This window comes from Megalobrama amblycephala, linkage group LG8 (genome assembly GCF_018812025.1).
Source record: "Megalobrama amblycephala isolate DHTTF-2021 linkage group LG8, ASM1881202v1, whole genome shotgun sequence".
In the NCBI taxonomy this organism is placed as follows: Eukaryota; Metazoa; Chordata; class Actinopteri; order Cypriniformes; family Xenocyprididae; genus Megalobrama; species Megalobrama amblycephala.
This window is the reverse complement of record NC_063051.1, coordinates 7974106-7995670: the sequence shown is the minus strand read 5'-3', so window position 1 is coordinate 7995670 and position 21565 is coordinate 7974106. Positions and strand designations below refer to the sequence as shown.

At 36.6% G+C, this 21565-nt stretch overlaps 2 protein-coding genes across 3 annotated transcripts in view; both read left to right on the top strand.

Annotated features, from left to right (window-relative positions):
- Positions 1 to 7899, top strand: part of gnas (GNAS complex locus) — a 43708-nt gene extending 35809 nt beyond the window's left edge. For both annotated transcript variants that reach the window (XM_048199038.1, XM_048199039.1), the window contains exons 6-12: positions 1560 to 1614; positions 1801 to 1874; positions 2081 to 2139; positions 2449 to 2569; positions 2711 to 2841; positions 2988 to 3055; positions 4732 to 7899. In XM_048199038.1, the coding sequence (XP_048054995.1) occupies positions 1560 to 1614; positions 1801 to 1874; positions 2081 to 2139; positions 2449 to 2569; positions 2711 to 2841; positions 2988 to 3055; positions 4732 to 4878 (655 nt within the window). In that variant the 3' untranslated portion in view covers positions 4879 to 7899. The remainder of the gene's footprint in view (positions 1 to 1559; positions 1615 to 1800; positions 1875 to 2080; positions 2140 to 2448; positions 2570 to 2710; positions 2842 to 2987; positions 3056 to 4731) is intronic.
- Positions 7900 to 10504: 2605 nt separating this feature from the next.
- nelfcd (negative elongation factor complex member C/D) lies at positions 10505 to 20857 on the top strand. Its single transcript, XM_048199034.1, has 15 exons — positions 10505 to 10697; positions 11131 to 11243; positions 12213 to 12322; positions 14009 to 14118; positions 15743 to 15850; positions 15934 to 16086; positions 16178 to 16308; positions 16398 to 16563; positions 17519 to 17653; positions 17763 to 17902; positions 18819 to 18933; positions 19076 to 19171; positions 19269 to 19409; positions 19495 to 19624; positions 20560 to 20857. Exons 1-15 carry the CDS (start codon positions 10641 to 10643, stop codon positions 20592 to 20594), a joined length of 1740 nt encoding a protein of 579 aa, XP_048054991.1. The 5' UTR covers positions 10505 to 10640; the 3' UTR covers positions 20595 to 20857.
- Positions 20858 to 21565: the final 708 nt, after the last annotated feature.

Genomic DNA, 21565 nt, shown 5'->3' with positions numbered 1-21565 from the left:
TGTTGGCATACACATTCATAAATCTTTACAACTAATGACATAAACGTGAACTTGCGCACTGCGTAATGCTTGTCAGCATTGCATTCTGCATGTGCCCCAGAGACTTCAGAATACGATTGAGAAAGTAGTCAGATTCAAGCGTTTACATTATCTTTTTTTGCTGTTGGATCGGATTAGAAAAGGAATAAACCACTCCTTCCAATCGGATCAAAGTTTCATTCAGATCGAGCTCAATCGGATCGATAAAGGTGTTTGCATGTACGTTTTTCAATCCGATTGTGCCACCAGTCCAATTACAAATGGATTATTTGGGTGCATGTAAACATATCCACTGAGTTTTTGTTGTTGTTTTATTATCTTTATTATTATCTTCATTTTTAATGTAGGGATCTAAACTGTCTTTTTGCTTCATAGCTCTTCTGCATATAGCAGAGATGTAGATATTCACTATAGTATATATGTTTTCATAGCATTCAGTTGTTTGAAGGACAGCATTGGACAGGATGTGAAAGTGTGTTTTGTCAATAAAAAAAAAACCCAATAAAAAACTGGCTTTTTATCTGATTAATCGAAGAAATATTCAGCCAACTAATCGATCGTCAAAAAAATCATTAATTGCAGCCCTAATTATATTGTATTATATGGTCTTTTGTCAGTGTCAATGCTATAAATGTATAGTTCTGAATGAGAAGCATTTCGTAGGGGACATCGATTTTGCACAAGTCATCATTTCTGATGAGTGTCTTTAATATCTCGGCTCCATGCACAAAGAACCAGGAGGCGAGTTCGAGCCGCCCCACCATCTTGCAGTCGTTTCACCGGATAGCAGCTTGACTAAGACAGCGTTTCTTGATCCCCCTCCCTCCCTCTGTTTTGCCCTCTCTTCCCCTCTCTGTTTCCTCCCACTAGAGCCGATCCATTGACTAGAGCAGCGTCTGACTGTGCGCTCTCTGATCACTATGACTCAGAACCCTGCCTGCTTTGATCTCCAACACAAACATGCGCCACCTGCTGGCTTATTCCACAGCTGCAGATTCTATCAGCTGCCATTTTTTTCCCTCCATAGCCGACTTGTCGTGCAGAGATTTGAAATTGTGTGTGTGAAGTTTTGCCTATGTAAATGCAGGAATATTGTTTAAACTTTTGAACAAAAATTACCTTTTTGGTTCAATATTGCAATAGAATATCATTCTGGGTGTATCACATTTTTTCAAATGATTATTAGGGATGGATGGTTTGACAAATCTTGTCACAGTATGAATAATTTACACCACATTAACATTATACCACAATATCGGTAAGTAGTCATGTGGTAATGTCTCTTAATGGATGCTTTCCAGATGCAAGGTGCTTGTTTGGCAATGACTAAACACTGGGTTGTTCATAACAACATCCTTTAATAACTTCCTCCTTGTCTTGACTTGTTTGGGATAAATCCAGCTCTCTGTTTTTTCATTACTCTTAATTGCAAATAGCATATCCTTCTTACCCTATTGATTTATAAAGAAGTGTTAAAAATATTGGACAGGTGCTAATGTTATTTCTTTACTACTTTTTAGTTTCCTGGACAGGATTGACACTGTGAAACAGAGCGACTATACTCCCACTGATCAGGTGCGTAAAGATCCACATGCGGGGATTCAAACATGCTTGATATTGATGCTTATGTCATTGGCCTGACATTGGAATTTCTTTTTTCTCATTTTAAAAGGCATGGTTCCCTTATTGCGTCTGATTTTAAAGATGTCTTTTGTTGTAAATGTACTTCAAACTCTTCCCTTTGTTGCCTCCCTCTTTCAGGACTTGCTCAGATGCAGAGTTCTGACTTCCGGGATCTTTGAGACAAGATTTCAAGTGGACAAAGTTAATTTTCAGTGAGTTTGACCTGGTGGCCTTCATAATTTTCACTTCACAGTACTACAAAAATACATGCAAACATAAACGCAGTCAACATCATAATCACTTTTTACAATTTGGTGAAAAAAAGAAGGCACAGTTACACTAATAAGTGCTTGTTGTGAACCTGTCCGTGCATCATGCCTGTGGGCTTTGGCCTGATGCGTTTTCTCTTTTTCTGCAGTATGTTTGATGTTGGTGGACAGAGAGATGAACGCAGGAAATGGATCCAGTGTTTTAATGGTAACTGGTGTGCTTTTATTGCTTTATTATAATTATAATCATGATAAAGGTCCATTTGATATGGGTTTTTCAATGGCTAATGCTGATATCAAAGGGAAGATATACTTTTATTACAGTGTATAATATAATTCACTGATCATATTTAGTCAAAAATTCACAAAAAAAAAAAAGATCTAGTCACAGAGCTGACATATAGCTTATTAGCCTGGCCGAGCATTAATTTATTGTAATTAAGGAATAGATTTATGATGGATTGTTTGCATTGCTGGTTCAAAGTGTACGCTAAAATCCTTTTCTTTCCTGTAACAGACGTGACAGCCATCATTTTCGTGGTAGCCAGCAGCAGTTATAACATGGTGCTCAGAGAGGACAATCAGACCAACAGACTCCAGGAGGCACTTAACCTGTTCAAGAACATCTGGAATAACAGGTACCTTTTGAACGCCTAAAACACGCTTGCACATGTAGAGAAGAAGAGGGCTTAATGAGTGTACTGCATTTACTACAAAGTGTAGTTTTATGATGACCTTTTTTCCGAATCTCTTCATTGTTCTCTCTCGTCCCTTTCCAGGTGGCTTCGAACTATTTCTGTCATTCTGTTCCTAAACAAGCAGGACTTGCTGGCTGAGAAGGTTTTGGCGGGAAAATCAAAAATCGAGGATTATTTCCCAGAGTTTGCACGCTACACTACACCAGATGATGGTCAGTAAAATTAAATAGTTTTTCATCCATATAATTGAATTGAATACAAATTCTTGCATCAACCCAAAATTGAACCACACAGTAGTAACTTTGGATATCACGGCATCAGCGTTATTAATAAGACATATCTGCTTTCTATCTCGCAGCAACACCGGAGCAAGGGGAAGATCCGCGAGTTACGAGAGCAAAATATTTCATCCGAGACGAGTTCTTGGTGAGTCTTGATTCTTGGTTGATTCTTCTATGGGACCAAAATCATCATGGCAACATATACTGACCATATATGTACTGACCACATGACCATATACTGTGTGTGTGTGTGTGTGTGTGTGTGTGTGTGTGTGTGTGTGTGTGTGTGTGTGTGTGTGTATGTGTATGTGTATGTGTGTACTGGCCAAGAAACTGTATTGTTTGCTTCTTTTTTTTACCATTCAGATGGGGACAGTATTTTTTTTATATATATATATATATATATATATATATATATATATATATATATATATGAAATTGTATAGAAATTGAAACTTATTCAGCAACTATACATTAAACTTATCAAAAGTGACAGTAGACATTTATAATGTTACAAAAGATGTCTATTTCAAATTCTTTCTATTCATCAAAGAATCCTGAAAAAAAATAATGATGGTTTATACAGAATTATTAAGCAGCACAACTGTTTTCAACATTGATAGTAAGATTTTTTTTTTTTTTTAAGCACCAAATCAGCATATCAGAGTGATTTCTGAAGGATCATGTGACACTAAAGACTGGAGTAAAGACCTGTTAACACCAAAAAGATAACTATATTGGCATTCACACCAGCACACAATAACTCTGTTTATTCTAAGCACATGCTGCAATTTTGCTCATGATCTTTAAAGCAGGATGGATTCTAATTGGCTGTCAATTTATTTATTTTTTTTTTATCACAACCCCATTCTAACTAACTAACCACAGCAGTAACCATAGAGACAGTATCAAACATGGCGATGTCCATAAAGCCGTGAAGTTTTACCATGATTCACAGTGCGAAATTAAATAAACGAGTCTAATTGAGGCGTGAGTTCATCCATTATATTTTAAATAACCGACAAAAGCATTAAATGATTTGTAACTGATTGCAGAGAGAAAGTTTGAGCCATGTGTCTCGCAGCCATAGCAGCTCATAAAAACAGAATGCTGTACAAATGCAGCTGTATTAAGCACAAAATATGAGACTGACAACCGTATTCTAGTGCTTTGTAAAAATTCACTGTAACAGTCCAAATACTTATGCTGGCGTCTCATCATTTAGAGGTAAGAGAGAACTGGGATGTTTTCTTGAATAGAAGCTGTACTGCTTTCCTTTGCCATTTCAGTTTTACAGAATGCAAAGCACCATTTTATTCAGTCTCTGTTTAAAAAACTTTCCACACTTTAGACCGTGCTTGATACTTTTGTAATAACGGTTGATTTACAGCATGCCCAGGAGCTGCCATCATTGTGGAACATGAACAGTGCAACGAATCGACGCATTCCACGCAAATCAACTACTTGACGTAACTGATTACATCAACGTGCCGTTATAGTTATCGTCCTTGGTGTGAACAAGCCTTAACAGCTGCTAAAAATTCAGCTTTGCCATCACAGGAATATATTTCATTTTAAAATATATTAGAATAGAAAACAGTTATTTTAAATTGTAATAATATTTCACAATATTACTGTTTTTACTGTATTTTTTTTATCAAATAAATGTAGCTTTGGTGGGCATACGAGACTTTTCAAAAATCTTGCGACCCTAAATGGTGGTTTATACGTTTATTTAGACTTCCTTACATTGCGATTTAAACCATATCATATTGTTGGTCCTAATAAAATGACTAGCCTTTTCTTGTTTCGTCTATTCAGAGGATCAGTACAGCGAGTGGAGACGGCCGGCACTACTGCTACCCCCACTTCACCTGCGCCGTGGACACGGAAAACATCCGCCGAGTGTTTAACGACTGCAGAGACATCATCCAGCGCATGCACCTACGACAGTACGAACTCTTGTGATCGCAGCAGGAATAACGGGACGCAAACTCACCACCTGAACTTTCTTTAAGCCCCCCTGCCCTACATCACGCCCCATTATCAAACCACGAACCTTCAAACTGATGAGTCCCCACCTCTTACACTTACACACACACATGCATATATGTATATACATATATGTATATATATATATATATATATATATCATATATGTATAAATACAGACACACATATGGCCTTTCTCCATCCTGAGTGACTAGGGGCTGGGGCAAGGGGATGCACTGTGTTACTGATGAAAGCGTGGCTGTGATATCTGGCAAAAAGACTTGTTAACACAGCTAAGGACTACCGATGTTAATAAAAGAGAGAGAGGAAAACAAAACATGTGAGAGGGAGAGGGAGGGGGGAGAAAAGAGGGAAGAAAAAAAAAAAAACTGTCCAGGACTGCTCAGGACAAGGAAGCCATTTCGTATACATACAGACACATAATGCGTCCAGCTAAACTCCTGACCCGCAGTCCTATGTATGTTACACGTCAAACTTGTCTTTTTTCCGATCATATGCCTAAACACACGTTACTTATATTGATGCACACGCACAAGACATACACACGCTATTCTTATCCTCCACTGTTTTGGTCCTGTTGAACGTATAGTGCCTGTGCGAGCCTGGCGTGTCCCCCTCAACTTTTCCCCATTTTCCATTTCCCAACACCCCATCCCACCCCAAAAGTGGACAGACCCCTCTGGATGAGAGCAAAACAACGGACCGTATGTTTAAAAAAAACAAACACAAAAAAAAACAGAATGTAGAGCAAAATGTCTTTTTTCCCCCAACAAAAATGGAGGGTTTGGAGCATTTACTGCCCCGGGTTGCTTTGCGTGTGGAGCGGAGAATGACTTGAACACAAGACCCATCACATGGCTCGCTTCTCTAGATGCATCGCAGGAGAGGCGAGTGCATGCAATGCCAGATTCATGCAGAACAGTGAACTAAATGCAGTGCAAAAAAATCCAAACTAATATATATATATATATATATATATATATATATATATATATATATATATATATATATATATATTACAACCTTTTTCTGTTTGTTAGTTTACCCAGGTTGTGTGTGCTAATATGCACCATTTAAAACCCGGTCGCTCTCTCCTCCTGTTTTCAGAGAATATCATTCCTCTCTCTCTCTTTCTCTCTCTCCTCCCCTTTATCTTTCTCTCTGTCTGTCTCCTCCCTGCTGCAAAAATCTTGTACACTGACACGTGGGGACTTCATCAGACCGAGGGTAAGACCGAGTTATGACGTGAGACACAAGAAGGATGTCTAACGGATGGCCTAGTCGCTCTCTCTCTCTCTCTCTCTCTCTCTATATATATCTCTCTCTCTCCCCTTTCCTCCCCCCCCAACTTCCTCTCCTCCCCTTTAGCCTGGCTTTTGGTCTGTCTTTTGATTTCTCTGCTGGATCATTATTCTTGTACAGACTGTAAAATGTATTATTTTGTACAACTTTATTGAAGAAAAAAGTAACTTGTAGAAGCTCCCTGTGCCTTGATCACGACTGTACGTGTAAAATGAGCTAAGATGTAAGTAAGATATGTTTCATTGCGCTGTTTGGCTCTGCCCTGCCTCTGTCGATTCCCTTCAACTCTGACCCCCCCCAACCCCCCTCCCCGATTGCCTGTTTGCTCATCAGACTCTGGGTGGATGTTGCCTCCCCGCCCCTCCTTGAACCGGCCTCCCCGTACAACTCTAGAATAAAAAAAAAGCGCAACGCCGGTGTCAGATCGGCGACCGAGCGCAACTTTTACTGGCACTGCTTATCAGTGGAGTTTGGGGGGAGCTGCTGTCTGTCACGTCCCCCTTCCCCCTCTGTATTCATTCGTTTAACCTGCCTCTGGTTTATGTTTTAGGAACCAAGACGAAATGCCTGAAGCTGTGTAGTACAAAGCAAGAAACATTATATACAGTATATATAAATATATATATTTATGTGTAAATATATTATTTATATATATTTGTTTGCTTTTTACAGGTTTTCTTTGCCTTTTTTTGGGTCAGCAGCAACAATAGTCAGCATTTTTAGAGGCAGGGTGTGGGGCTTTTTTTGTTTTCTTTTTTTTTTAGCTTTAACTCTGAAGGAGAAAAATAATCCAAATGCAAAAACATTGCTTGTCTCTTCGTCAAAAACCAAATTCCTTTGCTAAAAAAAGAGTGAAAAAGACAGCAAATCTGTCAATGTATTAAGTGTACAAATTGTTTTGATAGCTGCACAGTCAGATATTGGGTTCATATCTCCCTCCCATGGTATTCATGTTTATTTCTTTATAAAAAAAAAAAAAGAAAAGAAAAAAAGCTGCTCTACAAACTGACATACTAACAAAAAAAGAGGCTGCCCATCACCGGACAATGACCAATCGTAACCCTCTCTGTACCACACTTCCTGTCCTGCTACCCAATCACATGAAAGCAGGGGCCAGCTTTTGGTGCTCTAATGGTCCACTTTGTTACACAAAGTATTTATTTTTGTTTTATTTATTTGTCATTTTATACTTTTTTTTTTTTTTTCTTTTCTTTTCTTTTTCCAAAACGCCATAATTTGAATCAAAAACTCTAACGTCTAAACCGGTCTGATCCGGTTGTGTTTTCTGCAAAATGTGGTACAGGTGTTATCTATCTCATATAAAATGTTACTGGGGTGGGGGGAGATGTTAAGCTATGACATTTTAGTATGTTTACTTTTTTGTTTTTTATTTTCTAGTTCAGACTCGCTGCAGCAATAAGTGAGTGAGATTTGAGTACCAAACGAAACGCCCCCTTGCCTGACTCTCTCTATAAGAAGTGTTTTCAGTGTATATGTTGCTTTTTTCCATGTCTCTCACACTTACTGTACATTTTGTACAAAGATTCAAATTACAGCAGTAAAAGAAGAGTGTAACACTGTCTGAGTGACACACACATGCACACACTCTTTTCACAAGGCTAACTCTGTTTTTTGGCCCAAATCAAACTATAAAGGATAATGTAGTTGCTCTTACAGTGATGGTGGTTCTTAAAGGTCTAATATACCATTTGCTACATGTTTCTAAAGAGGCGAAATGAACTCATTTGCTGCTTAAACTGACGGTTTCAATTTTGCACTATGCATTGCATATCCTAATATGATTTTGAAAATCACCTGGTTGTCCTTAAACTGCACTCAGTGTATGTTTTGCAGGCAGGCACGCACATGGTTAATCATGACAAAAACTTATATATACTTTTTGTTTAATACATTCACTAAGCAAATTTTCTAGATGCATCTTTCATCATCACCTTTTAGAAGTAAATAAGACGCTTATGTTATTTATTGTCTGTTCCCATAGTCATATAAAAGAGGTTCACTTCGAAAATCGTCACTAGACTAGAAAAGCATTCATTTTAGTGATTAAAATGGACAAACATAATCGTATATAAATCTTGCAGTTGTTTTGTAGTAATGCATCATCAATCGCTGAGATTCCAGATTTTGTTAATTGATCTTTAAACCAAAGCAACAGAGGCTATTTTTACTGTATTTTTAATTTACAGGCATCAGAGAAGTGTTATACTACACTACACAGTAAATTTGGGGTTGAAATGTAATACGTTAGCTCAGATAAATATCACGCTAATAGTATTAAGTTTACAGGCAAATGCAACCCATGAATGTTTTATTTAGATTTTCTGCTTATCTTGTAAGAATTAGATTTTACAGTATTTCCAGCCTAAACTCGTTTTATTTAGCATTTTGCAAACATCATTAAAATAAAATGAATCATCTTAAGTTCTTCAACCGGAACAAAATTATTCTTGACAGAAGATTTGGGGTTGTTTGAGCCATTGCCAGTTATTATTGTTTTAGCCACTGCCAGTTGTTATTATTATTGTTTTAAAATAATAGTAATGTTAATAATCATTAGAAGTAATAAGGGCCTATACATATCTTGAGTTCATGACACACATTTCCATGCTGTTTAAAGACAAGGTTGGGTAACACTTTATTTTACAGTCACTGTGATTTTGCCAAGTAAGACACGTTCCTGGATCAACATATTTTGTTGATCCTGGAACAACATTCCTGTCTGAAAATTTAGTCTTAACCCTATTCCTATCCCTTAACCTAATCCTACCCATAACTTATCCCTAAAATCAGAGGGGAAAGATAGGTGTGAATAACACTGATGTAGAAGCACCTAACCCTGGTTGCAAGCCTAAACTTGACATAAACATTAAACTTGTCCCTCAAATCTGATTGGTTGATTGGAATGTTCTAGGATCAACAAAGTTGTTGATCCAGGAACATGTTGTACTTGGTGAAATCACATTCTCCTTATTTTACAGTGTCCTTGTTACATGTAGTTACTGTAGTAATAACTATAAATTGTGCATATAATTACATGCAACTGACCCCAAGTCAAACCCCAACACTATAGGGTGAATTCAGGGTGACACTTTTTTCCATTGAGATGACTTGGGGAAAAAGTGTCCCAATCAAACTGAATTCACCCTATTAAGAACATGTAGTTAATTATGATTACTTAGTACTTAAATGTATAATTACACTGTTACACGGACACCTTAATATTAGGTGTTACCCAATGTTGTTATTGTTTTTAGATCTAAATCAGTTTGATGACAACAGTGTAGGTTATTTAGTGCCTTATATTCTGTCTTTGCCACTCTTAACTCGACATGGACTGCAGAGACACCTACTGGACTGGATGTGTTTCTCAACACTCACATTCGGAGCCATCTGCTGGAGAAATATCAACTACATCTGATATGACTGTGAAGAATTGTACATATGAAACAGTAATATAACATCTTTCAAGTTAACTTAGCCTTTTTTCTTCAAAAATATCAACACCATTCACAATAATAATCTATTATATAAACCCATAAAAATCCAATTTAATTAATATTTTAGGATTTATCTTGTTTGAGTATTTCTAAAAATTAGCATACAGGATACAGTTTATAGAGTAATCCCGCCTAAAGTTGCTCGATGCCATAAACACAGAGTGTATAATATCTGGCTCTAAACTTAACTTTTGGATAAAGTTTCCAGTGGTTTGTGTGTTCAGGATGATTTGAAACAGCGCTGCTCAAAATGGCTCTTCTGACAGGAGTTCACAACACTCCCATTGGGCGGCACACGATACAAGCAAATAACTTTTGTTTAACAACGTTTTCCTCCAGAGGGCGCTCGAGGAAATCCATATATATTTTTTTTTTGTCTTATTGGTGACATTTAAACATGGATAAGTATAAATAACCGTTTACATATATCAATTGCATACATTTAAATAATCTGAAATCTGCTTCAGCAATCTCTATTTTTTAAAATAAAAAAAAATTCCTTAACCAGTACTAAAGGCCGAACTTGGTCCAGCATAAACAGCGTTGAAAAAAGTCACAAATATCACGTGACAAGGCCGGTCTAGTGCCGCTTCAACAGTGGATTTGGCAATATTTACGTTTTAATAATGACATTGATTGATGTTGTATTAAAAATATTGTATATTGTGATATTGTATGTTGTAAAAAAAAAAAATAAGAGTATTATTTATTATTATTTAGTACCTCCCATTAGTCGCTTGTTCTTATCGCAGTGTGTAGTTTCCGCCAGCCCAGCAGGGAGCGCTCTATTCCGTTTTCAAATTAAGTTACGTCTTATACACGCGCCGTTCGGTGTTCTCGTACGTGTTTTGTAAACAGACGCTTTTCTGTATAAAATAATAACGTTTATTTCTCTCCATGGACGAAGAATATTACGGCAATGTTGGAGAATGGGAGGCTCAAGATGGCAGCATGGTAAGTTAGTTTAGCCACACCAACATCAACATCATTTTTCATACATTTCCCCTACAAAAAGTACTGTGGTTGTAACGTTACCATCATGTTTACCATATTCGTATACCATGTATGGAACTCCAGTATAGTTAAATAATAACGTGGTACGACTCTATCATGATACCAAATACAACAAGGTACATGAACAAAAACGTGGTTTTACATGGTACCGTCCAAAAAAAAAAAAAAAAAAAAAAAAACTTATAGTGCTGTTGCAGAAACCCCTAAACACATAATAGTAAGCTAGATGAATAAATGTCATATTTTAGTAACGATAGTTAAAACGTTGGATTGTAAATATGCACACATGAACCATTAAAGTCTCGTTAAATATCTTCAATTTGATTTTGCCACTAAAGGATGCTTAACAGTTTCCCCCTTTCCTATCGCTCAGGAGGATGGATACGCGGATGCTGAGGCTGATGGAAAAGTTCAGGAGGAGTGTCTGCAAAAATTCTCCAGCAGAGACTACATAATGGAGCCCACTGTGTTTAACACCCTAAAAACGTAAGTCAGCCAAATGGAGAGAGGGTGATTACTATGGATTAAACCAGAGGTGTAAAGAGTACCTGAAAACCATACTTGAGTAAAAGTACGGATACCTTACAGTGAAAATTACAAGTTACAAGCCACCAATTCCAATACGACTTCAGTAAAAGTCTTAGAGTATCTGATTTTAACAGTACTTAAGTATTTTACTTGTGCTGAATGTCGGCTAAAAGATGCACCAGTCCTGAGAGACTGCCAGTGAAAATAAGAAACAGTTGATTTGTAAGATGAGAAATCATGTTTATTTTCTAAAATCAAAATAAAACTGAACACCTCAATATTGCAATAAATCAAGTTCGACAGTCTCAGTTAAGCTCAAGTGCTCAAAAAGGCCATAACTAAACCAATATCCATCAAAAAGATCTTGTCAATAGAGCGGATAAGTAAAAAAAAAATGTTAAGTAAAATTAAAAAGTCAAAGTCTACTTGCACTGAATGTGCTGGTTTGAGCCTCATCACCGGCTGCAGTCATGACCTCATCTCATAAACCAAACATCAGCGATTCACAATTACCAGCTAATGCACTCACATTCACGTAAAGTAGCCTTGTTGACAAGTTTGGGTGAGTAAAGGCAAAATGCACAAGACATAGTACCGTCAATGAACTTAGATAACGATATTGCTTCTTTATAGCAGAAATAAACTGCTTCAGAAAAAGTTAGGTGCCATTAAAAATGTAATGTGTAATTGAATAACTCATCACAATTGTATTGGAGTAAAAAGTAAATTTACTTGCTCTCAAATGTAGTCAAATAGTGAGTAAAAGTTGCCATTATCTTTGATACTCAGTACAACTACAAAGTAGCCAAAAAGATACTTAAGTACAGTAACTAATTACATTTACTCAAAAACTTTACACCTATGGATAAAACTTTGCCAGATGTCCCGTTGGTGAGTGCAGGTGTATTTGTGTCCCTGTCTGTGCAGGTATTTCCAGGCAGGTGGTTCACCTGAGCATGTGATCCAGCTGCTCTCAGAGAACTACTCTGCTGTTGCACAGACGGTCAATCTACTGGCGGAATGGCTCATCCAGATGGGTCAGTGAATATGTTCCCCAATTATTCTATATAAATGCATTTATACTTGAATTTCTTCACTCCTACTGCATGACTACTTCACACGTTGTCAGTCCGGAATTTGGATTCTTTGCATTCACACACAGTTTGGTTATTAACAAGAGTGATAACCAAACTTAAAGGCCCACTTAAAGTGTCTTGGAACACGCAGTATTAATCAATGTGTTGACATAATTTCAACTGAAACAGGAAGACAGGGTGACAGCCCCGCCCCTTTTTTTAAATAGCTAATAGACCCTTTTCACATTTCCGGGTTTCTCAGAAGCGTAAGTCGTAATAGTTGGGTAAAATTTTATAGCGGTTAATGAGAGAATACATTAAATATGTTTTTTGTTTCCATTTGCTCAAATGGCAAAAGAAAAACTCCACAATATGTTTTCACAACTTTCAAAAAGAGGAAAAAAATAGAGAGCAATTGATAACGGCAGTCAGAAGAGAGAAATATGTAATTTTTAGGTCACTCCCATAGCTGCTGTATTAGAAACACCCTCATAACAGCGTTAACTAGTTTTTCGTAATTTGATGCAAAGGTAATATAATACTAAGTATAGTGTTATAAATGTACATATGTTTAAAAAAAAAAAAAAAAAAAAGAAAATATAAAAAACTTTGCAGGATTTACGATATTAATGACCGTTAAAATGCATCATCACAGTCTGTGAAAAGGGTCTATAGCGTTTTGTTTATATCACAGCTCGGCCAGAGCCGTTACTCAGTAAAACCTCTGTTTCCTTTTAATATCTCTCCATTTATCCTCCTAATCTCCTGTATATCACTTTAAAATACAGCATTCTGTGCAGAATTCAAATGGGTCCGATACCTTTCGTGGTCTGAGCCGACTCGCGGATATGATTCGCTCTGTGGTCTGGGCCAGAGCAGACTGTGGTGCACTATGTGCCATTCACCTTGTAGAAACCAGAAAATGTGTGAACAAATGACCGATTTCAGCCGCAGCTTCAGCCGCTGTTAATAGTGTAGGAGGGGGCGGGACTTCAGATTCTAGAGGGCATTTGATTGGACAGAGGATTTGATGAGAAGCTGAAATGCGAGGTGATGTCATGAAAATCCGTGATCAATTTCAGCGGAAGTGAGAGACTGTACGTTTTGAATGCGTATATATCCTAAATGTGAATTATATACTAAAAGCTAAAAAACGTACATTTTGATTTCAGGGGGACTTTAAAATGTGAACTTTAACGACTCACAAACAAATTTTTGGCGAACCCCTGCTATGTGAATGGGACCATACTGGACAATTTGAATAAATATTTAACGTTAGTACAACTAGCACACGTCATACAGTGCGCGAGGGCCGCGCTCTTGTCTCTCGAGTGTTTCATGTGTGCTTTCGGCAACTTACTGAGACGTCGATATAAGCTGTGTGTCATCTAAAGGTTTTAAATCCAGTCAGTTTTGTCCAGTGGATCTGCTTTCGTCAGTTATGTTGTCTTTGAGCGACTCCTCGCCGCTGTAGAAAAATTAACGGATGAACTCGGTTTTTGATTGGGCGTGACTGTCACCATGGTTACAGATGATGTTCACCGTTAAGGTGCGAAAAAAGTAGCAGATTGAAAAACAGTATATAAACAGTGTGAATGACAGTTTGAGAGTCACCTATTATAAAATGGCTGTGTGTCTCCTTTGCAGGTGTGGAGCCCGCGCAAGTACAGGAGCGTGTAGAGAATCATTTAAAGAGTCTATTGATCAAACACTTTGACCCTCAGAAAGCTGATTCTATTTTCACTGTTGAGGGAGAGGTGAGAGTTTTTTAGTTTATAAAAATAAGTTGCATATTAATAAATTATAAAATATTATGAAAGTAAATGTTTTATATATATATATATATATATATATATATATATATACACACATACAGTACAGTCCAAAAGTTTGGAACCACTAAGATTTTTAATGTTTTTAAAAGAAGTTTCGTCTGCTCACCAAGGCTACATTTATTTAATTAAAAATACAGTAAAAAACAGTAATATTGTGAAATATTATTACAATTTAAAATAACTGTGTACTATTTAAATATATTTGACAAAGTAATTTATTCCTGTGATGCAAAGCTGAATTTTCAGCATCGTTACTCCAGTCTTCAGTGTCACATGATCCTTCAGAAATCATTCTAATATGCTGATTTGCTGCTCAATAAACATTTATGATTATTTTCAATGTTGAAAACAGTTGTGTACTTTTTTTTTCAGGATTCCTTGATGAATAGAAAGTTCAAAAGAACAGCATTTATCTGAAATACAAAGCTTCTGTAGCATTATACACTACCGTTCAAAAGTTTGGGGTCAGTAAGAATTTTTATTTTTATTTTTTTGAAAAGAAATTAAAGAAATTAATACTTTTATTCAGCAAGGATGCATTAAATCAATCAAAAAATTGGCAGTAAAGACATTTATAATGTTACAAAAGATTAGATTTCAGATAAACACTGTTCTTTTGAACTTTCTATTCATCAAATAATCCTGAAAAAAATATTGTACACAAATATTTTGTACAATTGTACACATTAAATGTTTCTTGAGCAGCAGATCAGCATATTAGAATGATTTCTGAAGGATCATGTGACACTGAAGACTGGAGTAATGATGCTGACAATTCAGCTTTGCATCACAGGAATAAATTACTTTGTGAAATATATTCAAATAGAAAACAGTTATTTTAAATTGTAATAATATTTCACAATATTACAGTTTTTTACTGTATTTTTAATTAAATAAATGTAGCCTTGGTGAGCAGACGAAACTTCTTTTAAAAACATTAAAAATCTTAGTGGTTCCAAACTTTTGGACTGTACTGTATATATATATATATATATATATATATATATATGTATATGTATGTATATATGTGTGTGTGTGTGTGTGTGTGTGTATGTTCATATTCATTGTAGGATTCTGTTAATGACATTTATTCAATTTTTTTCTTAATTTGTAGCGATATTATTACTGTATTTGTTTTGATTTTCCCTTTCAATTCATAGTAAAAGTTTAAGTAGTTGTATTTGTACTTTTTTTCCTTTTAAGACATTTACAAAGATGCAATTTGTCTTGCTTAAATATGGTTATAGAGTGTTATAGCAATGTTCACAATTTGTTCAAAATAAAGATGACAGGAACTGAAAATTCTTGATATCTAATTTGTAAATGCATCTTATGGATTTTATTGTGAATGATTCAATAACAGCCACATCTCAAAATCCAATCAACAACCGATGCATGAGTCAGCCTACTTTTTTTTATTATTAATATCAATTACTCATAGATGTACGTCACAATACTGAAAAAAACATTTGTGGCTGCTTCCGTTCCATCGCAGCTTTTAATTGAGTTGTTCAGGCTAATGAACGCAGTGTTCATCTCTGTTAAGACACCAGCATGGCTGGAGCAGATGATAGCACACACAACATGGAGAGATCTGTTCTACAAACTGGCTGAGGCTCATCCAGACTGTCTGATGCTCAACTTCACTGTTAAGGTAAAGAGAAATGAGCTGAAGTGAGTCAAAGATGAAGTGGAATTAGTGGTAAAACATGTCTTGTTTGTGTATGTTGTGCGCAGTTGATTTCAGATGCAGGATACCAAGGAGAGATCACAAGTGTGTCCACAGCCTGCCAACAGTTGGAGGTCTTCTCCAGAGTCCTACGAACGTCTCTCGCCACACTACTGGATGGCGGAGAACAGAACCTGGAGAAAAATCTGCCTGAATTCGCTGTGAGCACTGCAAACTGTTTTTGAGGCCACTGAATATGTTTATGATTGTATTCTTCTAATCAGATCTCATTCTTGTGTGTGTTTTGAGCAGAAGATGGTGTGTCATGGTGAGCACACATACTTGTTTGCTCAGGCGATGATGTCCATCCTCGCTCAGGAGGAGCAGGGCGGCTCTGCAATGCGGCGAATTGGACAGGAAGTACAGAAATATGCCCATGAGAGGTGCATTTGTGTAGCAAAAGTTGTTTGATCCTCCTTAATGATCTTCTAATTAATAATAAGCATGTTCTTGATTTGTTTGCTGTGTCTAGGGGGCATGATGCCAGTCAGATCACATTAGCACTGGGTACAGCTGCTGCATACCCACGTGCATGCCAGGCTCTTGGTGCCATGCTGTCCAAAGGGGCTCTGAACCCAGCTGACATCACAGTCCTATTCAAGATGTTCAGTAGCATGGATCCACCTCCTGTAGAGCTGGTCAGAATCTACATTTACATTTATGCTTTTTTCCAAAGTGACTTACTACAGAGGAACATAAGCCAACAATATTTGTAGTACACAATACCAGGTTTATTAGAAAGCTAATCCTTAATAAAGGAATCCTTAATACTTCTAACCCATTGTATATTCTTATTTAAAGAGTTAGTTCATACAAAAATGAAAATTCTGTCATCAGTTACTTTCATGTCATTCCAAACCCATAAGACTTTTGTTCTCATTTGAAGATATTTCTAATGGATTTCTGTCCCTCTATTGAAAGCCTATTCACCCAAAACTCTGATGCTTCAAAACGTTCATGAAGCGATTGTAAAGAAATCTATATGAATCAGGCAGTTTATTCCAAGTCTTTTGAAAAGATGTGATCACTTTACATGATGAGCAGATTTAATTTAGGCTTATATTCACATATAAACATTGATCAGTTACCATACATAGAGCACTCAAATATGGTAAACAGAGGCTCAACCATACTTGGTAGTCAAGCAAGCATGCTTGAGCTTTCATTTACCAAATTTGTATGCTTGCTGATTAAAAAGAAATTAAAAGAAATGAACTCTGTTCATCATATAAAGCAATTTTGTCTGAATCTGAAGACTTGGAAATAAACTGCTCGATTCATATGGATTTCTTTTACGATCTCTTTATGAACGTTTTGAAGCTTTTTGGCTGAATAGCTTTTCAATGGAGGGACAGGAATATATTAGATTTCATTAAAAACATCTTCATTGAATGTAAGTCTTAAGGATTTGGAGCGACATGAGGGTGAGTAAATAATGACAGAATTTTCATTTTTGGGTGAACTAAGCTAAGTTATGAAAATGCACACAAATGTACCATATTTCCTAACATTTTGTTCGTAGCTTAACAAAAACCTACAGAAAAGTGTATTGACTAAAACGATGTTAACTAAACTGCTCTTCTCACCATGTAGATCCGAGTTCCTGCCTTCTTGGATCTGTTTATGCAATCGCTATTTAAACCCGGAGCTAAAATCAACCAGGACCACAAGCACAAATACATCCACATCTTAGCGTACGCTGCTAGTGTTGTGGAAACTTGGAAAAAGGTGTGTAATAAATACAGACTTAACACATGTATTTAAAAACATATTTGTCAGGCCATTTGTTTTCCAGGAAATGTTGTGGTGGATTACATAAACTGACTGTTATTTCTAGAACAAGCGTGTGAATATAAATAAGGATGAGCTGAAGTCCACCTCAAAGGCCATTGAGACGGTTCATAATCTCTGCTGCAATGAGAACAAGGGAGCTACTGAGCTAGTAGCAGAACTCAGCACATTATACCAGTGCATAAGGTATGAACAAACACATTTATCTTTAATGCTCATGCACATAAAACTCAGTGCAAGCTGTATAATCTCCTCAGATGGAGGATTTTTGCACAGTGTAACTGCACCTGTGACCTTCAGTGCTGTCATTTGGACAAAATAAATGGGACAGCATTTGATATTGTCTGCATATGGGAAGTGTACATAATATTTTGTTAAAACTAATTCATGCTTACAGTGTGTTAAAACATGATAGCAACATGCTAATTCATCGTAATGGAGTGTAAAACATGCTAATTCATACCATCGACGTGCTAAAACATGATAGCAAAATGCTATTTCATGCTAGCACAGCGTTAAATCATGTTAGCAGCATGTTAATTAATGTCAGCAACATGTTAAATCATGCTAGCAACATGCTAGTAACATTTTTCACTTTCTCTGAGTAAAACCTTTAAACTTAAAGCTGTTCAAAGTTATTTTAAACTTTCAGACCTGGCTTTGTCAAGCCAACATCCAAGTTTGTCATCAAACTTTACTCATCTAGTTTAAGATGTAATATATTCCTGTGATGCAAAGCTGAATGTTCAGCATCATTACTTTGGAGTCACATGATATTTCAGAAATCATTCTAATATGCTGATTATATGCTGCCAGTAATGCTGCTTAATATTTTTGTGGAAACCAACATCCTTTTTCTTTTTTTCTTTCCAGAATTCTTAGGGTAAGGATGAATAGAAAGTTAAAAATAACAGCATTTACTTAAAATATAAATCTTTTGTAATAATATAAATGTCTTTACTGTCACTTTTGATTAAGTTCATGTGTCTCTGCTGAACAAAAGTATTAATTTGTTTAAAAAAAAAATCTCACTGACCCCAAACCTTTGAGCGGTAGTTTACATATAACATTTAACAGATGATATTTCTGTATTTGAGTGCAGGTTTTCAGTGGTAGCTATGGGAGTGCTGAAGTGGGTCGACTGGACGGTGTCTGAGCCTCGTTACTTCCAGTTACAGACGGACCACACTCCTGTCCATCTAGCACTGCTGGATGAGGTAACCTGAACCTCCATGTCAAACTATTATATTTAGGTTTAATCATACATACCAACAAGATACCAACTGGTCACTACCCAACCTATTATGAAGATGCTGATTCACCATATTTTAAGAATAAACATTTGTCTTTAATTCTCAGATCAGCACATGCCATCCGCTCCTCCATCCTCAGGTGTTGCAGTTGCTCATCAAACTGTTTGAGACAGAGCACTCGCAGCTTGATGTCATGGAGCAGGTTCGTAAGAGACAGACTGTAAAAAACAAAAAATCAGTGCATTTTTATTTCCACCTCCAGTGCCCAAATTCAAATGTGCTCAAATGTGTTGTTTTAGCTGGAGCTCAAGAAGACCTTATTGGACCGTATGGTTCACCTATTGAGTCGAGGTTACGTTCTTCCAGTGGTCAGCTACATCCGCAGATGTCTGGAGAAGCTCAACACAGATATTTCACTCATCAGATATTTTGTTACAGAGGTGAAGCGCAGGTCATTTCTTAATAATGACTTCATTCTGTGCTTGGTTCTCTGAAGTCTTCTTGTCCCTCTTTCATTTTGGACAGGTTCTAGATGTGATAACGCCTCCATATACCTCAGACTTTGTCCAGCTATTTTTGCCTATCCTAGAGAACGACAGCATAGCGGGAACAATCCGCACTGAGGGAGAACATGACCCTGTAGCTGAGTTCATTGGTGAGTTGTCCACAGTTGTTTTTAAAACAAAAAAATGATTTGTGAGATTTGAGTGAATCATGAATTATATATTTTTTTTTTGTTTGTTTGTTTGTTTGGAGGAAGTATCTTTTAACTCTTTCCCCGCCAGCGTTTTTAAAAAAAAAGTTGCTAGAAAATTTTAATGGCTCCCAGAATATTTAGTTGTATAAACATCTCAACATGATGCAACATATCAAAAGAAAGAAAAAGAAAAATTGTAGCTTCATGAATTTTTTTATCAACACTTGTTGTGTGGGTTTCATTAAAAAAAGCAACATTTTAAACAAAAAGGTGACAAAATGGAATTTTTGTCAAAGACTTCATCCAGATCGGATTCAGAACAATAATCAAAACATAGATTGAGTAGATCAAGTCCATCAACAGCCCCAAAAGCTTCACAGTCCTATACGTCTCCATCGGTTCGACATTTCATTCAGTAATGTTATTGATTTATATGCTGTTTAATGTTTCACGATCACGTTATTTTACATGTGCATAAGCAATGCTTCTATCACTTGTTTCTAGTTTATCTTCGCTTGTGATTTGATCCAGAGATTCTGTACTCTTTCAGAAGATGCGTAATAGCGCCCCCTATCATATAACTGTGAAAACATGGATTGTCAATGGTGGGGAAAGAGTCAAAGGGGCATCATTTCATCAAGAGCACATGTGTCAAACTCTGCTCCTGTCCTGCAGAGTGTAGCTCCAACCAGCCTTAAAACACCTGCTTGAAAGTTTCTAGTGACTCTGAAGACCTTGATTCGCTGGTTCAGATGTTTAACTATGGTTGGAGCTAAACTCTGCTGGACGGTGGCCCTCCAGAAACTGATCTAGAGGAATCATGCATGCAATTCAGAATTATGCAGATTTATACCTGCAGTACTTGCTTATTAATCTCCAATTTTGCATTGTAGCTCACTGCAAATCCAACTTTATCATGATGAACTAATACCACATTAGAAATTGGTGGGACGTTTGAAAAGGATCTACTCAGAGCGGAGCACTCTTCATGGACGGACAGCCAATTTCAGTGTACATAACTTTTGTGTCGACCCTTACAAAGAAAATATTGACGTGAACGCTGAACTTTGAATGTGTGCATTGAGGTCATAACTCTTAGAGCCTCTGATTTGCTTTGAAACAAGTTGTGATATTGGTTTTCATTTTTGTATATTGAAATAATTTTTTATTAAAGTCACCTTGAAATCAAAATGGACCATTTTTGTTTATGGAATATTGTAGTATTTATTATACATTATTTATCTGTGCGCACAATTATTTAAAAATAATCTTGAATCAAAATTAGATCGTAGCAATATTAAACCACAACAATCAAGTCAATTCTCCATGGACAAAATCAAGTCTCATCCTACATTTTTTTTTCTTGTTTAAGAAGCCGTTTCACTCGGATATGTCACAAAAGAGAAGACTATACATTCAGACTGCAGGTAAATGTGGCCCAAATCCGATTTTTCTTCTCATATGTGACTCAGATCTCAGAGTGTGAACAGCACAAACCACATGGAGTCTGATCTTTTTGATTCTGATTTGGGTCACTTCCATATGTGGTCCTAAATCTGATACAGGTCTGATGTTTGGCAGCGTGACCTCAGTCTGAACAGTCATATCAGAATTCATGCGACTTTTATGTCACTCCACGAATGTCGAACTAGAGTGACTCAATTCAAAGATTTTACATGCCAGAAGTTAAGACAGTTGCGAAAGGTAGTCCGTGAAGGACAGTGATGTGTCAGAGCTCACAAGTATTACAGTGACAGCTCTATATACAAGCAAAACATCAAATATTTAAAAAACTCTGCTCTCTTTTTTTTGCATCCTGGGCTCCACAGCAGATCACACAATAAATAAATGCGTAATAATTTACTTTAATGTCCTCCGTGTTCTGTTTACTTCTGTATG